Below are 17,864 nucleotides of genomic sequence, written 5' to 3' on the forward strand. Positions count from 1 at the left end.
GGGCTGCAGAGGTGGGGAAGGGTCCGGGTTCCCCCATGCACTGCACAGAGTGCACTGCCAGCCCCAGCTCTACCAGCAGCCCCCATTGTGAGCACTGCTGCCAAGCAGAGGGCAGGAAACGAGAATTACAGCGGCTGAGCACTGTGTAAATGGCAACGGGTTGCCCTCTTAGAAAATTAAATCCTCCGAGCTAACGAGAAGAGTGTTTGCTCTCGAGCTGGAGGTAAAGGGCTGATAATTAAAAGACCCACTGGCATAACAGCTGCCACATTTTTCTGACTCTTAATTTAATTATCCCCATTTCATTATCCCGTAGGAACACACAAAGCGTTGCCCCACGAGTTCCGGACGCCAGAAGCACAACTCGCTCTCTGCTGACATCACAGCAAGTGAGAAGCACACAACCCCTCTGTGCTGTGCAATGCTCCCCCCACAGCCTCCCCAAAGAAGCCATGAGACAGCTCCAGGAGGCACGGATTGCAGCACTTTCCTCACTGAGTTCTGGCCTAAGATGGGCACAGCTCCAAGGTGCAAGCAGCAGACAACTGCAGGTGCCCTCACTCTGGGAAGCAACTGAATGGGTTCTGCTAGTAACAAAATACATCTGGATCATCACTTTGCAGAGGGGGAGGAGGGATATAAGCAAAGTTGTGCAACTATTAGGGGACAGATGCCGTCATAATTTTAAATGAGACATGCAACTTAAACTATATATAATATATACATACATACACAACACCAAAAGTAGTTTGGGTTGATGTGGAGCGAAAGCTGCAACAAAGGCTGCGTTAGGAAGCTCCCACCGCACAGCACTATCCCTGCAGGGCAGAAGGAAACTCCCCAGCAGCCCCAAAGCCTGCAGGGGCAGGAAGGCTTTGGGGCTGCATCACAGCTCCGGGTGCCACGGTGCGATTAACTCCGGGCATGCAGAGCAGAGCAAAGCAGCACACCCCAAACCCCAGCAGGAAAGGAGCAGAACCTCCATGGGGACGAGACAGAGCCAGGGCTCCCTCCCCACTCTGTCCCCAGACTTTGCATTTTCTACGGAAATCTGCTGAAAACCAAACCAGAAAGCCCTGGCAGTGGAATTAACCCGCCGGGCAAAGAGGCCCCCGAGCACAACCGAAACCACCGCAGGACCCGCTGAGCGCCCCGCTCAGAAGCGCAGATCCCCTCCGAAGCCGCACAGAGAACGAAACCTTTCTTGCAGGCTCGGAGCGGGCGGCGCACGGCTCAGCCCTTCCACGCGGGACGGCAGCGACGCCACATTGCAAGAGCATGAAGTAATGGTGCTCCTGCACTTACTGCTCTGCTATCCAATTAGCCGCTCCGAGTGTAGGACGGGGGGAAGAAAGAAAAGCCGGGGGGGGGGGGGGGGTGAGGAGGAGAGAGGAGGAAAGTGTGATAGAAAGCCAGGAGATGTTTTGCAACCGCGGTCTGCTGGAGCACAGCGCCTGAGCAGCCAAAGCCATGGGGGCGGGGAGGTGCAGCAGCAGCGGAGCCGGGGGCGGCAGGATGGCGTAAGGGAGCGGGGGAGCAGCAGAAGCGGTGGGGCAGCAACAGCCGGCCGGGAGCAGCAGGGCCCGCAGCGCCCACCCCGCTCACTGCGCTCCGCCGTCCCTCCGCCCTCCCGCGGCGCAGACGGCCCCGCACGCTGCGGCCGGAGCCCCGGTGGGCGCGGGGCAGGAAGCGGGGCGGGGGCGGCCCCGGAGCCACCCCATAGCCCCGCCCCGGGATGCTCGGCCGGAGGACGGCACGGGATGGTGCCGGAGCGGCCGCGCTTACCGTGCGTCGGGATCGCGCCGCTCCGCCGCCCCTCCTTTTCTCAGCTTCCCCCTCGGCTCGGCTTAACGAAGCCCGTTTGGAAGCGCTCCTTACATCCCAGCGCTGGAGGTGCCGGCGGACGAGCGGAGCGCGCAGCCCCGAGCGGCGCTCGCACTGCGGCAGCCGCCGCGCGAGCAGTGCCGGTGGCAGCGGACAGGTGCAGTCCCGGCTGCGGGCGCTCCGGGCCGCTCTGCGCGGTCACCCCGAAGGCCCCTGCGGTGAGGTGCCTGTAAAGAACGAAACGAAGTCCCCAGGCAGACGTTCCTTTTTAAGATTCGCAGAACCGCTGTGCTGATGGACGCCGCGGGCTCCGTGCAGGACACGCGGTTGTTTTACAAGTGCAAATGTGAGGTCTTGCATGCATCGCAGCAACGTGCCGGCCCCGTGAGATAGCAAAACTTGCCACCCTCGGAGAAGCCGCAGAGCAAACTCCTGGCTGAGGGCTGCTGCTCTTCCCCACGTCTCCCCCTCCCCAGCCCACACTGGCCGCTTCTCTCCCCTTGCCCTCCCTATCTGCTTCACTGCTGGTGCAGCTGCAGTTGATAGTGCATCCCAGCTGCCACCCCCTCCTGCAGCCTGCCCCCAACCCTTGGGTAGGGTTCCCAGCAGCCATCAAGGCACAAGGCCTTGCAAAGTGCTTTGGATACATTTTAATGGCTCCAAATTATTCTCCAAATGCATTTAAAAATGGAAGGGGTGATAGCTGCGGGAGGGGGTGTGCACCACACCTCTCTGCTCAGGGCAGTCCAGAATGTGCTGCATGCAGCAGTGTTACGTGCAGGCAGGGAATGGGGAGCGCCGTGGGGTCCTGCAGTTGGTTTCTGTGCACATCCACCTGCCACGCCACGCAGCTGCAGAACGCTTCCTCTGAGTTAAAGAATCCTGAGAGCCCACCAACAGTAAGGATTCCTGTGAGCAGCCTGTGCTGCCAGCCCTGCAGCTGCATTTCATCAGCCATGCCTCTGCCACAGGCTCTGCCTGGTGAGATGCAGGTTAAGACCTCTGTCATCTCCTGCCCAGAAGCAGGCAGAGGTGAGCACACTCGCGTGCAGCCCCAGGAGCTGTGTGAGCATTCACCTTAAGGCTGGAAAAGGTCCAGAACAGCATCACTCTCACACTTCACGTTTGGCAAAAGAGCAAACCGTGTCATTCAGCAAGGGAAAAAAACAAATACGTTCTAGGACTAAGGAGATTCAGCGCAGTGAAAACGTTTGCTGGGAAACACAAATAACATTTTTCTTGGTATGATTAAACAGTAAAAACTCCCGACAAGCCCACGTCTGGCAGAGGAGCTGTGGGACGAGCTGAGCTCCCAGGCCAAAACGCCTGAGGCACGCACTGAGCAAGGAAGGAAAGCATTTTCTACCCTTGACACAAAGCATCCAAGCCTGGGGGGAGGACTGAGCCTGCAAACACAGCACGGAGACCCCGCAGTGCCTGCAGAGCTACAGTCACAGTGTGCCAAGGGAGAGGGCTGGCACTGCACTGCCTGCAGCTCACAGGGCACCTGCTCCTCACACCGTGCTTCCCATGAGGGCAGCTGCACAGCAATGGGTCACTGCCTGTGCTTTTATCCACAGTTCAGCTCCGTACTGCTGGCAGAGCTGAGGAGGGGCAGTGCTTGGACCATCAGTCTGCCATTCCTGGCATCTGAGAACCCGCACACCCCATCCCACTCTTACTATTTTACATCACTTCTCCGCACAGCAGGGCAAAACGACTCGACCTCTGTTCGGGCAGCTCCAAATCAGCTGTGAAACAGTAGGCTGTAATTAATGATCTGTATTAATGCTCAAAGTCTCTCACTTTCCAGTCCTCATAAAGAGCAATTGCCCTGCAACAGAAGAGCAGCGTCACGGCCACCGGTCCTGCAGAGCACACTGCTTTCTCAGAGTCTCCACACTCTCTGTGCCATAAATCACTGCCTAATGTGGGAGCAAGGATAACAGTGCTGACATTCTGCACGTGAAGCCAAGCCCTGCCCTGGCTGTACAGCTGAGATGGGGATGGGGAGCAGCTCCCCTTGCATGGACGTGGGCTCTAAGGGGACATCACCTCCAGGGCAGACCATCCAGGGGGGGTCTTCACACACAGCTTAGCTTAGCATCAGTCCCCACTGGGGTCTGCAGATGAGATGCTGACAGAGACTCATTCCATTTGATGCACCCACTTCACTTCTGGGCTGTACCTTCATTACAAGGCATCCTTTGTACAAACTGGCAGCATAGGGCTTTACACCCAGCTACAAAACCCTTGTCTCACACCTCCTCTTGCTGCTGAGGCTCCAGCTCCAGGCCTTCAGGCACAGCTGACATGCATGGTCAGTAAGGAAGGCAGCTCCTAATGAGCAGACCTAAGATGCAGCGATGGATGGCACCTGCTTCGTGAAGAGCTGATCAAAGAGCTGTGCTTCTTGGTCAGGGACAGCAATTAACAGTAATTTCTAAAATAACCAGTTTCAGGTTTGATGAAAAAATGCCAGGTCTGACAGCTTATGAGTGTTAAGCTGTCTCAGGGTCTGCAGCACAAACACAGCTTAAACCCAACACAGAGCCCAACAGAAGTACCTCTGCCATCACTACAGCCCGGCCAAGTCTGGCACGTGGGCTCAGGGTGGTGGGGCCATCCCTATGCAGCTGCTCAGCTTCGGTCCTTGTCCCAGATGTAGAATACAGCTGTTTAACGCTACCCAGGGTCACAAACCTGGGAGAGCCTGGCACCAAAGGCCGAGCAAAGGGAACTCAGCACTGGCACCCCACCTGCTCGGCAGGCAGAAGGCCTTCAGCTGAGCCTTCTGCACATGGATGCAGGGCCACCTCTGCTCCAGGAGCCCCTGTTTGTGTGTTCTGAGCCAGGTGCCATGCAGAGCTGGTGGTGTCTGCTGGAGCGGTGCGTCTCATTTGATGTGATCAAAACTACAGGAGTTCAAAGTTGCTGTGGTCCTGCAGAGCGCTGCGCACAATCAGACTGCCTGAGGGAATCAGAAGGCTGCCCAAAAGGGTGGCTGTGGTTGGCCCATCTTTCAGTACTTACTGGGAAAAGCTATAGGCATTGATTGGGAGGCAGCACCCCTCACGGCTCTTAATCAGTGCTTGCTTCCAAGTACAAAGGGAAATGGAAGCAACTTCACCTGCAGTCTGATACGACCTCCCGTTAAGAACTAAGAACTGCATGCAGTGGTGATTGGAGTCTGTGTGCCTCAGGGCATGCGGGGATGTGAAAGGAGCTGACATCAGTCAGGAGGTGGAGAATGGCTGCTTCAGGAGGCCGGCATGAGGTGGAAGCATTGGCCCTTCCAGGACAACCTATGGCCCAACCAATGGTATTTTTTTCCAGAGATTCTTCAGAAAATACTGTACGTTCTTTTGCCATTCAGACAGAGCAGATGGAGCTTCTGAGGGTGAACGTGAGCTGTCTGATGACCCTGGCCTGGCCAACAAGGGCCAGGAGCTGTCAGTGAACGCAAGGATGCGCTCCGGCAGATGGAGTGAGAACCCGAGCGTGAGATAGGAGCAGAGATCTCTCCGAGGATGGCGTGCACGTGTCTGTGTGTCTGGAGCAGTGCAAAATCGACTGATGGGAAAGAGAGGCTCAGCCGAATGCACCGGGGATGAAACACAGGCAGTTGAACTCGGACATCTTCCCAGCTGAAACGTTCTGTGCTGTGTACTAAATCAAGTTCGGGAGTAATGAAGAGGAGGTTCCCAGTCTCCAGTGGTGGTAATTTCTGAATCCCAGATGAGGAAGATGAGACTGAATACAGCAAATCAATGAGCTCGGTTCTGAGCGTGATTGCTGCCCGCGGGGAGCAGGATGCAGCTCATCAGACACTCTCACCTATGCAGCGCATGGCGCGATGGCCTGCAGCTGAACGCTGCTGTCTGAGACCGGCTCCAAAGATGATGTTAATCTGATCTGATTAATCAGATCTCAATCTGACAGCAGTGTTTGGAGAAGCTGAAGATGCCTTCCCCCACCTGAGACTGCCGTTAGCTTTCACACGTAGCCTGTCTTCATCAGCTTTGCACAGAAGACTTTGTGAGACAGTGTCAAATGCCCCATTAAAACCCAAATATGTTACTGCAGCCCCTTCTAGTGTCAGTCAGTACGGTGCAGAAGAGACAGGGGCCGTGCTCAGAACCAGCACTTCCCTTCTCCTCTAACTCCAGATTAGCTAAAGAGGGAGAGCAGTAAAGGAGCAGTTAGGAAAAGCATTTTATAATGCCCTGGCTTCACTGTCTTGGGTTTGCTACTGGAACAGCACAAAGACTGACGGTGTGGCCTCTGTTAGTGCTGCTGTATGGGTGCCTGGAGGCTCTCCCTGCTCACTGTAGGGCAGTGGGGTACCCAGGCTGAGCCCAGATGCGTTCCCCCATCGCATTGCACAGCAGAACAGCACTCACATCCCAGCAGAAATACCTCTAAGTGTGAAAAGACGGACCTCACCAACGTGACAGGTTTGGTGTTCCTCTAACTGGAAGGAAGACATTTGGGAACGAATGTGTTTACCTCACAAACTTCACCCCCAGGGTGCATACGCCCATGTTTGAACTTCTCATAAGCAGAGAGCCAGCAAGGCCTTAGCCTTTACCCACCACTACTACAGCAGTAGATGAGAACATAAATTTGTTTTATGCTTTACCAGAGGGTCTGAGAGAAGCAAGAGGAGATTTCCCACGGCCCTTGCTGCCCTCCGTCCCCCACGGGGCTCAGACCCACGCAGCTCATTACCATGTCAGTGTCAGGAGAAGCCTGCGCCCACAGGCTGGTGCTCCCTGCCCCACAGCAGCCCCATATCCCCCCATCCAGGAGGACCAGAAGGAAGCAGCCCTCCGGTTTCTATTTAGCTGCACTTTCCCAGCCTGTAAATCAGCAAGCAAGAAGCCTCAAGGGTAAAACAGCCCCACAAACCCCTTAGTGGTGCAGATCCCTCTGTGCACAACGGGACCAGAGCCCTTTGCATTCCAACAGCTGCAGGGGATGCTGCGAATGCTCGGTGTGAGCCAAGAGCTCAGCTCAGCTTCAGGACTTTGAACACATGCTAATGTGATTGTCCTTACCACGTCTGCTCCCCAGGCAGGGGATCGATCCTCTGCTTCCCATAGGCACAGCTGTTGCTGCCTGGTGTGATGGGACTGCTAGCATTAAGCGTGCCTATCCACACAGAGGATGCTGTCAGCAGCACAACACAAGGCCGTGCCTCGCTTCCTCCCACCCACAGGGCCAAGCAGCTCTCCTGAGAGCCAGAGCTGATCTGCACAGGAATGCACAGCAGAGAGAGAGCTGCGAGCCCACTGCATGCAGCCGTCCTCCCCTTCCAGCTGCTCACTGTGCCCTCCCAGGACATTCTGCATCCCCTTCCCACCACGCCGTGCTGACAGAAGGAGCTGCAGGGATTTTGGCTGCAGCAAAGTGCAGGATCTGGGAATCAATTTCCTGGAGTATTTGCTCCAAAGAGATGACAGGGGCTGAATAGGATCTCCGGATGGCTGTGCATTTCTGCAGCCACACAGCAACATCCACAGGCTTATGCTGGAATTGCTGCGAGGATTTCTCCTGCCTTGAGCAAACAAGAACGGTTTGGGACCCAGAGAAGAGTGCCTCTCAGTTACCTCAGTCCTTAAGGTATCTCCCCACAGGCCGATGGGTTTGTACAGGACACTGCCCTCCTACACACAGGGAGGATTTTCCTGCGTCAGCCCAACAGACAGCTGTGATCTCTATGGGCAGCACACAGGAGGAGCACCGCTGGTGTCACACAATAAAGACTGGGTAGGTTTAGTGTTGATGAATTGCACCATCATTCCGTCTATCAGGATTAAGGCTTTCCAGCACTGGGTGAAGAATCAGTTTGCTTTGAGGGAGTCTGCTCTGCTTCTGTCTCCTACTTTCCCTCCCCTCTGTTCATCCAAGCGTGACGCCTGCTTGAATTCTGCCCTACGGAGTCTGACCATGATGGGCTCTGGGTTGGGTTTTCAAAGAGCTTTAGGCACTCAGCAGGAGATCTGAGTCTCTGGACAGCTCTATTGATGAGCTGCCAGGTGTTTGACAGCCAGGCTGTCAGTAATGAGGGAAGGCAGATCACGGGTTATCACCAGGCACCTGTCAACCTAAGCAACGAATGCTGACACTGTACCTCTACATTTCACCTATGCAAAATACATCATCATTGCAGGTCCTGAAAATACATAGTTTGCTCCAAAAGTAACGCCTCCTGTTTATTTTCATGGAAACTACAGCTGATAAACAGAGCACAATGACACCATTTGACAGAGCCAATTCTCAGCTACCAAATACTATTTTTCAACATAGCCACAGCCATCAGCTGTGCATTTTCACCAGCTATAAACCAAGAATCTGCACGCTGCACTCGTACAGATCTGCATGGCCGTCTGTAACGTTGATGTCTTTCACATTTCTGTCACCATTGCTGAGATGCACCACCCACCACCTCGCTGTGCTGACAGCCACTGTTCGGCCTCCATCAGCATTCACAAGCACTGATGAACACCAATAGGTACCATGTTTTCTGCATGAAAGAATTCAATCCTACACCTTTGCTCCATGTCACACAGCTCTGTCAGAGTGTCCCATTGCTGCTGTCTGCCACACACCAACAAAATGTAACAGAATGTTGGTGGGAATGTTCAGCCTCTGCTGTCATCCCACCACCATCCGCCTCTGACACTGTGGGCCAATGTAACAAAATAGGAGGCATTACTTTCGGAGCAGCCTCCATGACGGCTGGCAGAGCAGTGCCTATGAGCAACTGCCATTTCTCCATTACACAGGTATTTTAACCCACTTGCCTGTTGTAAATAAATCTTTAAGTGGTACTTAGCATCAGTTTAAATGCCATTTAGCTTGTGTGCTATGTCACAGGGTCCGGTACTACCCCAGCAAGCAATAACATGAAGTAGAATGCCAGCTTATGCTCTGTTAGTTAAAAACACCATCGCTCAGACCAGGCATGAATGTGCTGTGTGCCTGCTGTGCCAGTAGGTCAGGTCAGCACCGGACCACGACACACTGCTGGATGAACAGAATGTCACCTGTTGCTCGTTACCCCTCCTATCAGGAACTGCTATCAGTGAAAAAATATCAGAGACAGATACCTTGGATTGTGTCAGATGAGCCACTGGAAAGGCAGCGCCCACTGGGGAAGGTCCATCTGTGTTTGTGCAGCAGCTGCCTGGCTGCAGGGCTCCGCAGAAGGCGCAGAGCAGCACAGGGGCACGCTCCGAGGGCAGCAGGGCTCTGCCATGGGCAGCTTTGGAGCTACAGGTACCAGCAGAGAGCTTTCATCTCTCAGAAAGCTCCTGCTCTCCACCTGCTAATTATCACCTCACCCAGCCCTTGCAGCACGGTGTGGCTCCACGGCTCACCCAGCATCACACTGCTGCCTTCCCACCTCCCACTGCTGTGGGGCTGCGGTGCCACCCAGCTCTGACCGACTCCGGGCAAGGGACGGCCCGTGGCACTGGTGACACACAAAGGGTCCCCAGTCCTTCTTCCCAGCAGGGTGCAGACCAACCTCGAGGGCTTCCTTGGCCGTGGGAGGCGCGCAGCATCCAGCTGTGTTGTGGGGCAGTTGTGCGCTGGGTTCATTTGGACCACTCTGGTGCCACGGGGGCCACCTGCTGCAGTGCTCCCAGACACGGAGATGCAATGCAGAAGCTGCTCAGATCAGATCAGGTCTCCCTACAGCACAGCAGTCTGATCCTCCTTATGGATGGTTGTAATTGCTTAAATGTCAACAGCCTGCAGGTGCCTAACAAGAGCTGGTTGTTCTCCCACAGCTTGCAGCACGGCGCTGTGCTGGAGGAGGAGGGCCCCTCAGTGGTGGTCCCACTCTGCCCCACAGCCAGGACTGGTGTCAAACCTCATCAGGAGAAAGGGCAGCCCATCTGGTGCAGTCTGTGGTGCATTTCAGCAGCGGTGAGGACAAGGCACGTTCCGGATGACCGTGCACAGCTGCCACAGCACGAAATGAGGAGTGCCTCATCTGCGAGAATGAGCGCATCGTGACCAGGACTGAGCAGAACACGCATCGGAAACGATGGTGGCAGTGCTGGAAGGTCACAAAGTCTGCGCCAGGTGGGTCCCACCAACGCTCCTACAGCAGCACAAAGAACACCGCGTGACGTCTGTCAGCGCCACTGGACTGATAAAGGCTGATGGTGACATGGATCGCATCGTTACCGGTGACAAGACACGGTGCCACCCCTACGAGCCAGCATCAGAGCGGCACTGCGTGGGGCAGCCACGTGTGAACTCCCCACTGAAGGCAAAGCTCCACATGCAGCCCTCTGCGGGTAAAGCGACGGGGAAGCGATGGGAAAACCAGACAATCCATCAGCTCCAACCACTGCACCACGCAGACAGAGCTGAAGGCTCAGCCCTCCAGAGCAGAAGCCGACGCAGTAACACCTGCATCTTGAATCGAAGAAATGGACGTGCAGAGACCTCACAGCAGAAGTGCTGTTACCACGTGGCAGGTATTCTGACCGGCAGTGCTGGGTTGCATGGGGTTAACCCTCCAAAAACTTTTCCCCACTTCACTGTTTGCGAACAGGTCACGTTTGCACATGTATTACATATCCATTGCACTCTCCAAATCGTTATCCTTTCCACTCCCAGGGACTGCCCGGCACATACAGCCTCGTTTAGCGGTCTTTGATGTCACCTGGCGTCCTTCTAGCGCAGTGTCGGTCCGCTGTCGGTGCTTTGGATGGGGGGGGGGGGGGGGTCTCTGACCTCCTCCAACAGCCTTTATCTTTTAAAATCACCCCTTTTGTCCCTAAGATCGCTGCAGAACGCGAGGACAGCCGGAGAGCTCTCAGCGCACACAGATACAGAACACGAAGCGGAATGCCCTGACGCCACTCTGTCGCAGTTTAGGCTAATTCTGCCCGGCGTGGCGGTGGTCCCGGCTCCTATCGGTAAGTCCAACGGCTGATAAGGGCTCGGCACAACACGGGCACAGTTTCCCCGTCCTTACTCGCGTTTCTTTCCCCTCCCGCCGCTGCTATCCCGGCGGGCAGCGCAGCGGGGCGGGCCGCAGTCGGTACCGCCCCCGGAGCCCCCAGTGGCCGCCGCCGTGCCGGGCAGTGCCGGAAGGAGCGCGGGTGGTCGGCGGGAGGCGGAATGCTGCCTGCGGGCTGCGGCGGGCGGTGAGCGGCCGGGGAGCGGAGCGGGGCGGGGAGGAGCGGAGCGGGGCGGGCTGGGCTGACGTTCCCGGCTCGGGCCCCGCAGGTTGGCGGCGGCGCTGCAGGCGGCACTGCGCGGCGGCGCGGAGCGGCGGAGGGAGTTGGAGCGGAGTGCGGAGCGCGGCCGGGATGTGCTGTGGGGGTGAGTGCGGGCACGGGGAGCGCCGCGGTGCCGGCCGGGGGGTGCGGTAACGCCGGGCCGCTCTGCGTGTGCCCCGCAGGGAGCGGCGCGGAGATGAGCGGCCGAAAGCGGAGGTGGGACCCGGCGGTGGACGCGGTGAGCGCTCCTGTCCCGAGCCGGCGTCGTACGGCCCGGCTGGGGGCTCCTGCCGGAACAGCGGGGGGAGCGAGTTGGCGTGCGGAGGAATAACGGGGGATCCGGGTTGGGGTCTGCTGGGCCGTCTTCTCCTCGCGCAGAGAGCACTCCTTCATCCCGGGAACTGGAGGAGCTGGAGCTGCTGAACGCCGCCCTGGAGAAAGCGCTGAGAGTCAGGGAAAGCGTCTCCGGAGCGCCCGCAGCGGCACGGGGAGCTCCGGGAGCAAAGCCTGCGGGCGGGGCGGCTGACGGCGGGGATACCGGGGAGCTGGAGCTGCCTGCGGCCACCAGAGACGGCCCTGCGGCTGCCTGCCCCACCTGCGAGGTGAGAGCTGGAAGCCGGCAGCCCACCGCTGCCAAGAAGCCTCCTCCGTACCGGCTGCGAGCCCCATACAGGACTGACCCAGATGTGAGAAGAACCCAAAGGAAAGCCCCGGCAGGACGTGTCAGCAGAGCTCCTGGGGCGGCCGGGAAGAGCTCTTCCAAAGCTGTGGCTCCCAAACAAGGAGGCAGGCGTGGGCCGGCGGTCCCTGCGGCAGCCAAACCCCAGAGGACAGCTGGCTTCCCCAGGTCTGCCCCCAGTGAGCAGCACGGCCTCCCTGCTGGGGATGGGAGCTCGGTGGCTGTGTGTGGGCAGCAGCTCAGTGCGGGGAAGAGGTGCTGTGCCCCCCTCAGACTGCCCGGTGGAGCAGAGGAGCACACTGCTGGTGCACGGAGCGCATCACCGCGGGCAGCCGCGCTGCAGGAGCAGGGGTGAGTGCTGGCTGTGCTCAGCATGGCCAAACAGCTGCAGCACTGCTCTATACAGCCTGATTTGGTTCTGCCAACCCTCACCTTCTTTGGAGGTGAGGGGCCTTTGGAGTCCAGAAGCCTTTGTGGCCGTTGAGTAAGCGTCTGCATGCTGAGAGCTGCTCTCACATGGCTGGGACTTCAGTCCTTTCATTATGACTTCTGCTACTTCTCAGCCCTGCTGTGACTGCTTTGGAAAGTTGTCTCTGTAGAGCTTCCCTCAGAGTCCACTTTCCGTAACAGCTTATTGATTTTTTTCATTTATTTAAATGGAGATAACGATAAATAATTCACAAATCATCGCTCCCTCCCTCAAAAGCCTTCACCCAGTGCTGTTTGGAGAGAGCCTATCTGGGTCTCATGCCCTTTAACCTCTAAGATGCTGCCTGCTTAACTGTAGAATCGGGATTAGCCTGAGTGTATGGTGTAGGAAGGCTTACAGGGTGGGTGTCAGTGCCACGTCCTGCAGAAAGGCAGGAAAACAATACTTAGAACTGTGGCAGACCAGTCCGTCTGTTCAAATAACTTATGTGCTCATTTCTGTGTGTTCTGTGCTGTAGAGAAATGCTGACGTTAAGATCTGGTCGTGCATTTGGGTAACACTGAGATGTTGCTCTCAGCAGCTGCAGCCCAACTCTCCTGTGTCTGTGCAGGGAGGGGATTGCAGTGCACGTGCTGGGGTGGGTGCAGGACGCAGAGTGACTGCTGGGGGAACAGGAATGTGGATTCGGACGTTTATTTCCTTTCACCCTGGCTGCAGCGCTGTCTGCAGTTTGCACAAGGCTCAGCTGTAACTGCCAGCTCAGTTGGCAGAGGGCTTTGCACACGAAGGAATGGGAAAGGAACTTTGCAATATATTCATCTCGCCCCCACAGCTGATCAAAGCCTGACTCGTTACTGTCTGTGCAGTGGGAGCTGCAGTGTGCCTTTCCCAGCCTTGCTAGGTGAGGTGACCTGGTGGAGCTCAGGTGCAGCAGTGCAGTGTGAAGAAGGGCTGTGCACAGCTGAGCAGCAGTCAGCTCACATCAGAGCTGTGGCTTTCCCCCCTTGTGTTGGGGCTTTGGCCCCAGCCCTGGCAGCACGATGTCAGAGCTCCCCCAGCCCTGCTCAGTGCTGGGTGTACAGAGGAACACCCGACGCTCCCACGGGCTGATGGCAGCAATGGATTTAATTTCTGGAGCTTCTGATGTCTTCCGTTACAGCTAAACTAATTAAGACAAGAAGTAGATTACTCTATTGGAGGACAAGGCTCTGCCGACCTCCGCCAGCAGCATTGCTGAGCTCCTGTTTTGCAGATGCCAGCTGGAGCTGCCCCTTCCCTACAGGAAAGCCCACACCAGGAACTCCAGGTAAGCAGCGGGGCAGTGCAGGCACCCAACCTTGAGTACCCCATGCTATTAGTTTCCCAAGTTGTTGGTGTCCTGGAAGCACTGCTGCTGTGCTTGCATGAGGCCAGATCTGCTGATGAGCTGCCCTGAACAGAGCTGTTAACCACGGGGCAGCTGTGTTTTGGGTGAGCCCGGTGCTCTCGTCCACCCTGCAGTCATCCCCAGGGACATCTCTCACTGCCTCCTCTGGGGCTCCTGATGATGGGATTTGTCCAGTTCCTAAGCGTGAGCCATGAGTGCAGTGAGGGCTCCTTGTGTTAACCTCAGGAGTTGCTCCGTTTGTGGGAAGCAGACATTTATCAGGCAGCAATCTGCCAGCTGCCCTTCAGCAAGTTGGAAATAATCGGTTCCCTTAATTTTCCCTGCTAAATTGAGCCCTTCAGCATCCTGATAGCTCGGATGCAGCTTAACGCTCTTCGTTATTACTTCCCACTCGGTAACAAATTGAAACTAACCTTTGCTGGAGATCACTCAGGGAGAGAAATCACAGCAGTGAAAGCTGCAATGAGAGCCCGTCCTGTGTGCGTCCTGCCACGGTAACGTGGGTTTGCACTCATTTACTGGAGGAGCAAATGTACAGGGAAAGAGAAAGGCGAGGAGGTGCCTGTGTTGGAAACACTGATGTGTGCTATTGGTGTGAGCAGTGCAGCCCTCCTGAACCCCTCCTGACCCCCTGGACCTTTCAGGGCATGGGAGAAGTGCCGTCTCTGCCACACCAGTGCTGATGCAGCGGCTGCGAGGACGCGTTTCACAGAGAGGATCCAGAGCTCCGTATCCTTCCTCCGCTCACCCCTCCCAGCTCTGTCAGTCCATGGTGTGCTTCCATTGGCAGGAGGTCTGCCTCCCATAGCAGGAATTCAAGCCTGCGCTCTAGGAAGCGTTTTTTCTTCCTTGTAGCGCCGCTTCTGTGTCTTCGTGTAAGTTGTGATCTGTGCAAAGAAGGCTGGGAGGTAAACATCTGCACCGCCCCCACCTGCCTGCAGTGCTGGTTCATGGGCTGCTCACTCTGTGCTGCTGCCCGGGGTTCCGATTGCTCTGGGCTGAGATGCGTGCACTGGGCTGCTGCTGTGAAAGGTTCCTTAACTGCTTTTGTTTGAGTTTTGTTCACCAACGCCGACGCTCAGCCCTGCAGAGATAGAGAAGGAATTAAAAGCCCTCCAGGATGTCCCCTCCCGTCTGAGCCTGTATGTGGAAGCTGAGTCTGCAGGCAAGAAAGAAAAGAGTGGAGAGGAGGGCAGAGGGTGGAGTAGGGATGGTTTCAGTGGGTTCCAGTTCCACGTGTCTGGTGCTCTTGGCATGTGCCGGACAAGATGGACGGGAACCCTCTCTATCTCAATTGAAGTCTTGTTAACCTATGGCCCCTGCAGAAGCTGATGTCTCTGGTGGGTTTCAGCATGCTCATGCCTGCTGGTTTTCCTCTGCTTCTCTTCCAGACCATCCCACTCTTCAAAGAGAGTATGAAAGCCTTCTGACCTTGGAAGGTCTGCAAAGCACAGTCTCCCAGTGCTTGCATAAGCTGCAGCTCCTACGGGCAGGTGAGCCGGTGCTGGTGCTTGTTGTCAGGTGTGGACGTGGGCAGCTGTGCCTGAGCAGTAGTTTGCCCTGTGTGGGTAGAATGCTGCAATTCAGAGCTGGTGATGGAGCTGCTGAGAGAATGGGGAGGGGACACTGCGTGCAATAAGTCAACATGTCCCGATTGTGCCATGTGTGAGGAGTGTGCCCCAAATGGAATAACATCACTGTGTTCCTATAAATTAATGACTGAAGTAGCTCACAAGCTCTGTGAATACAGGTTAAACTTGTTTGCCAATTCTTTTCCCTGACAGCTGTGGAGTCCCAAAGGAAGCTGCACCCAGGCTGCACTGGGGACCAAAGAGACTGCTGTGCAGCCTGTGCTGCCGGGGCTTGGGTGTGTGGCAGTGCAGGCACGCTGGCTGTGCCTCTCCTGTGCTACTCCAGGCTCCAGGAGCTGAGGGATCTGTTTGCCTTGAAGCTGCAAGTGTCGATGCTGCACCAGCAGATTGCCTTACAAAAGGTGAGTCTTTAAGGGTTAGTGCTGCTGTGGTAGGGCAAGAAGAAAAAGGCAGCTGTGGAGCAGCAGGGAGCAGTGGCACAGCAAGCTTTCCCAGTGGTATTTCTTTATGCCTCATGTCCACGTCCCATCAGTGCCACAATGACTTTGTGGAAGAACAGACCACCCCTTTCAACAGCTTTAAGTGTCTGACACTCTTCTGATAGCACTTTCTCACCAATCTTCTGGAGCGTGGCAGTGCAGGCTGGTGTTGGTAGTGCTTGGAGATCAGCTTTGGCCACTCTTTACTGTCCCATCAGGGCCCCCACTTTGTCATCCTCTCGTGTGACCTCTTCAGCTCGCGAACTTCTGTGCTGCCTGCTGTTTTCCTCTTAGTGTCAACCCCCCGTGCAGCTAATCTTGGCTTCACCTTCCTTCCACGGCCTGTAAGAACATGAAGGGAAGTCAGGCTCTCCACCAGCCTGAGCACAGTGCTTGCTGCACGGGGACCGTTTGTTCTTCTCGACAGCAAAGGGCAGAGATCTGTGAAGCCATGCCTCCCTGTACCTCTGACCTACCCTTCAACCTACCTCAGTGACAGAGGCTCTGGAAATGCAATTGTTTATAACCCAGGGAAGTTATTTATAAGATGCCGTGCTTCTCTCCCTGTCTGAAGATGGACTGTTGCTTGTTTCCAAATGGGATTTTAGTGCTATATCCTTTGAATTATGGGTTGTGAGGTCTTTGCTTTTATCTGCCTGAAGCATTGCAGTGGCTGAAGCCCCTTGCTTCGCTGATGGGTCCCATTTCCTCTGCATTAGTATTTAAATAGGTGTTGTGTGCCAGCTGAGCTCTGAGTATCTGAAGCAGCTCTCTTCAGAGTATGCAAGGTGCGTGGAAGTCTTGGGACAGGTGAGGTGAATGGACTTGGTGCAGGATAAATAACCAGGGAAAGGATCTATTTGTCCCTGGGCCAAGCCCGTCCATTGCAGGTGGAGTAACAGCAGAAATCATAGCAAGTGCTGTTAACTCTTAGCTTGTCTTTGGTGAAGGTCTGTTTCCCTTTATTCTTCTGTATCAGGAACTGATGGGGAAGGAATAGAGGATGGGCTTTCTCTTCAGAGTGCTACTTGCCCCCACTTGTGCCAGTTTTCCCCTCAGGTGGCATTTTGTCTACGGGTCTTAACTCTTTTCAGTGATGAGCAACTGTGCTGTCCCTGTTTCCTGCAGAGATCTATAGAGAACTGTAGAGAAGACCCCTCTGCAGCTGCCCTGAACTCTGTCCTGTCTGAGTCCTCCTTTCTGTCCTCCGCTGGAACATGCTTGGAGGGATGTGATGGTCACATGGAGAACGGCTTTAACGATTGTTCATGAGGGTGGATAGTGATAAGACAAGGGGGAATGGTTTTATACTGAGACAGGGGAGGTTTAGGTTGGCTATTAGGAGAAAGTTTTTCCCCCAGAGGGTGGTGACGCACTGAACAGGTTGCCCAAGGAGGCTGTGGATGCCCCATCCCTGCAGGCATTCAAGGCCAGGCTGGATGTGGCTCTGGGCAGCCTGGTCTGCTGGTTGGCGACCCTGCACATAGCAGGGGGTTGGAACTGGATGAGCATTGTGGTCCTTTGCAACCCAGGCCATTCTATGACTCACCTTTGTGTGCCCTCAGCTTCTCACAGGGTGCAGCTCAGTGCAGCGCCAGCCCTTCCCTTCAGCACGGTGCAGCACAGGAGCACTGCCCATCATCTCACTGCTCAAAGCACTGCATGGCTGCTGGTGTGCTTCACAAGCCAGTAATGAGCAGCCCTGCCATCCTGAAAGCTGACAAAGGAAGGCTTTCACCTGTCAGTTAGCACATTATTACTCATAGCACTCTTGTTAGATCGCATTTGTTATGCAGCCACTTCAGTTCTAGGAATCCCAGAGGAGCACCCTGTCCTCACTCCAATGCTGTGTCTCCTTTGCTCCTGTGCAGCTCACGATGACAGAACTGCTGCCTGTCCTGGACTCCAGGCCCTGCCCAGGGACCTCTGTGGCTCAGCTCTACAGGGCGATGTACACACAGCTCTGCGAGGGAGGCGGGCGCTTCCCTGTGCTGGTGCGAGATGAGCTGGCAGACTGAGCTGGTGAGAGCCTCCCTATGGCCATTCACATAAACAGCCACGGTTTTAAGCAATAAATCCTTTCTGATAACTTTTAGTGCTTTGCCTGTTTGTCCATCTAAAGGAAACTGAATTTCTGGGCCTTGGCTTGTTCCTCGTTGGTCGCTTTTACAGCTTGCTGATCATGAAGGTCTGTGAAGCCTCTTCATGGACACTGGTGGTGGGTG

The 17,864-nt window shown here is 55.7% G+C and overlaps 1 protein-coding gene and 1 long non-coding RNA gene across 9 annotated transcripts in view; one reads left to right on the plus strand and one right to left on the minus strand.

The window, feature by feature from the left end:
- Positions 1-10,851, minus strand: part of ANKFN1L (ankyrin repeat and fibronectin type-III domain-containing 1-like) — a 134,202-nt gene extending 123,351 nt beyond the window's left edge. Inside the window, exons 1-2 of one of the 8 annotated variants that reach the window (XM_046900777.1) lie at positions 8,940-10,851; positions 1,786-2,051 (exon numbers count right to left, since the gene is read on the minus strand). Coding sequence is in view for 1 of the 8 variants with exons in the window: in XM_025155149.3 (XP_025010917.2) it covers positions 9,359-9,395 (37 nt within the window). In the remaining 7 variants the exon portion in view is untranslated. Of the gene's footprint in view, positions 1-732; positions 1,233-1,305; positions 1,324-1,596; positions 1,685-1,785; positions 2,052-8,939 lie in introns of those variants that run through there. The other 7 variants (XM_025155149.3, XM_015294759.4, XM_015294763.4 and 4 more) reach the window with 7 other exon arrangements.
- A 726-nt stretch (positions 10,852-11,577) lies between these two features.
- On the plus strand, positions 11,578-17,724 carry C16orf59 (C16orf59 homolog). The gene is made up of 7 exons (NR_036657.3): positions 11,578-12,102; positions 13,434-13,487; positions 14,213-14,297; positions 14,625-14,733; positions 14,960-15,061; positions 15,353-15,561; positions 17,511-17,724. It is a non-coding gene; the product is annotated as a C16orf59 homolog (long non-coding RNA).
- Positions 17,725-17,864: the final 140 nt, after the last annotated feature.

This window comes from Gallus gallus, chromosome 14 (assembly GCF_016699485.2).
Source record: "Gallus gallus isolate bGalGal1 chromosome 14, bGalGal1.mat.broiler.GRCg7b, whole genome shotgun sequence".
Lineage (NCBI taxonomy): Eukaryota > Metazoa > Chordata > Aves > Galliformes > Phasianidae > Gallus > Gallus gallus.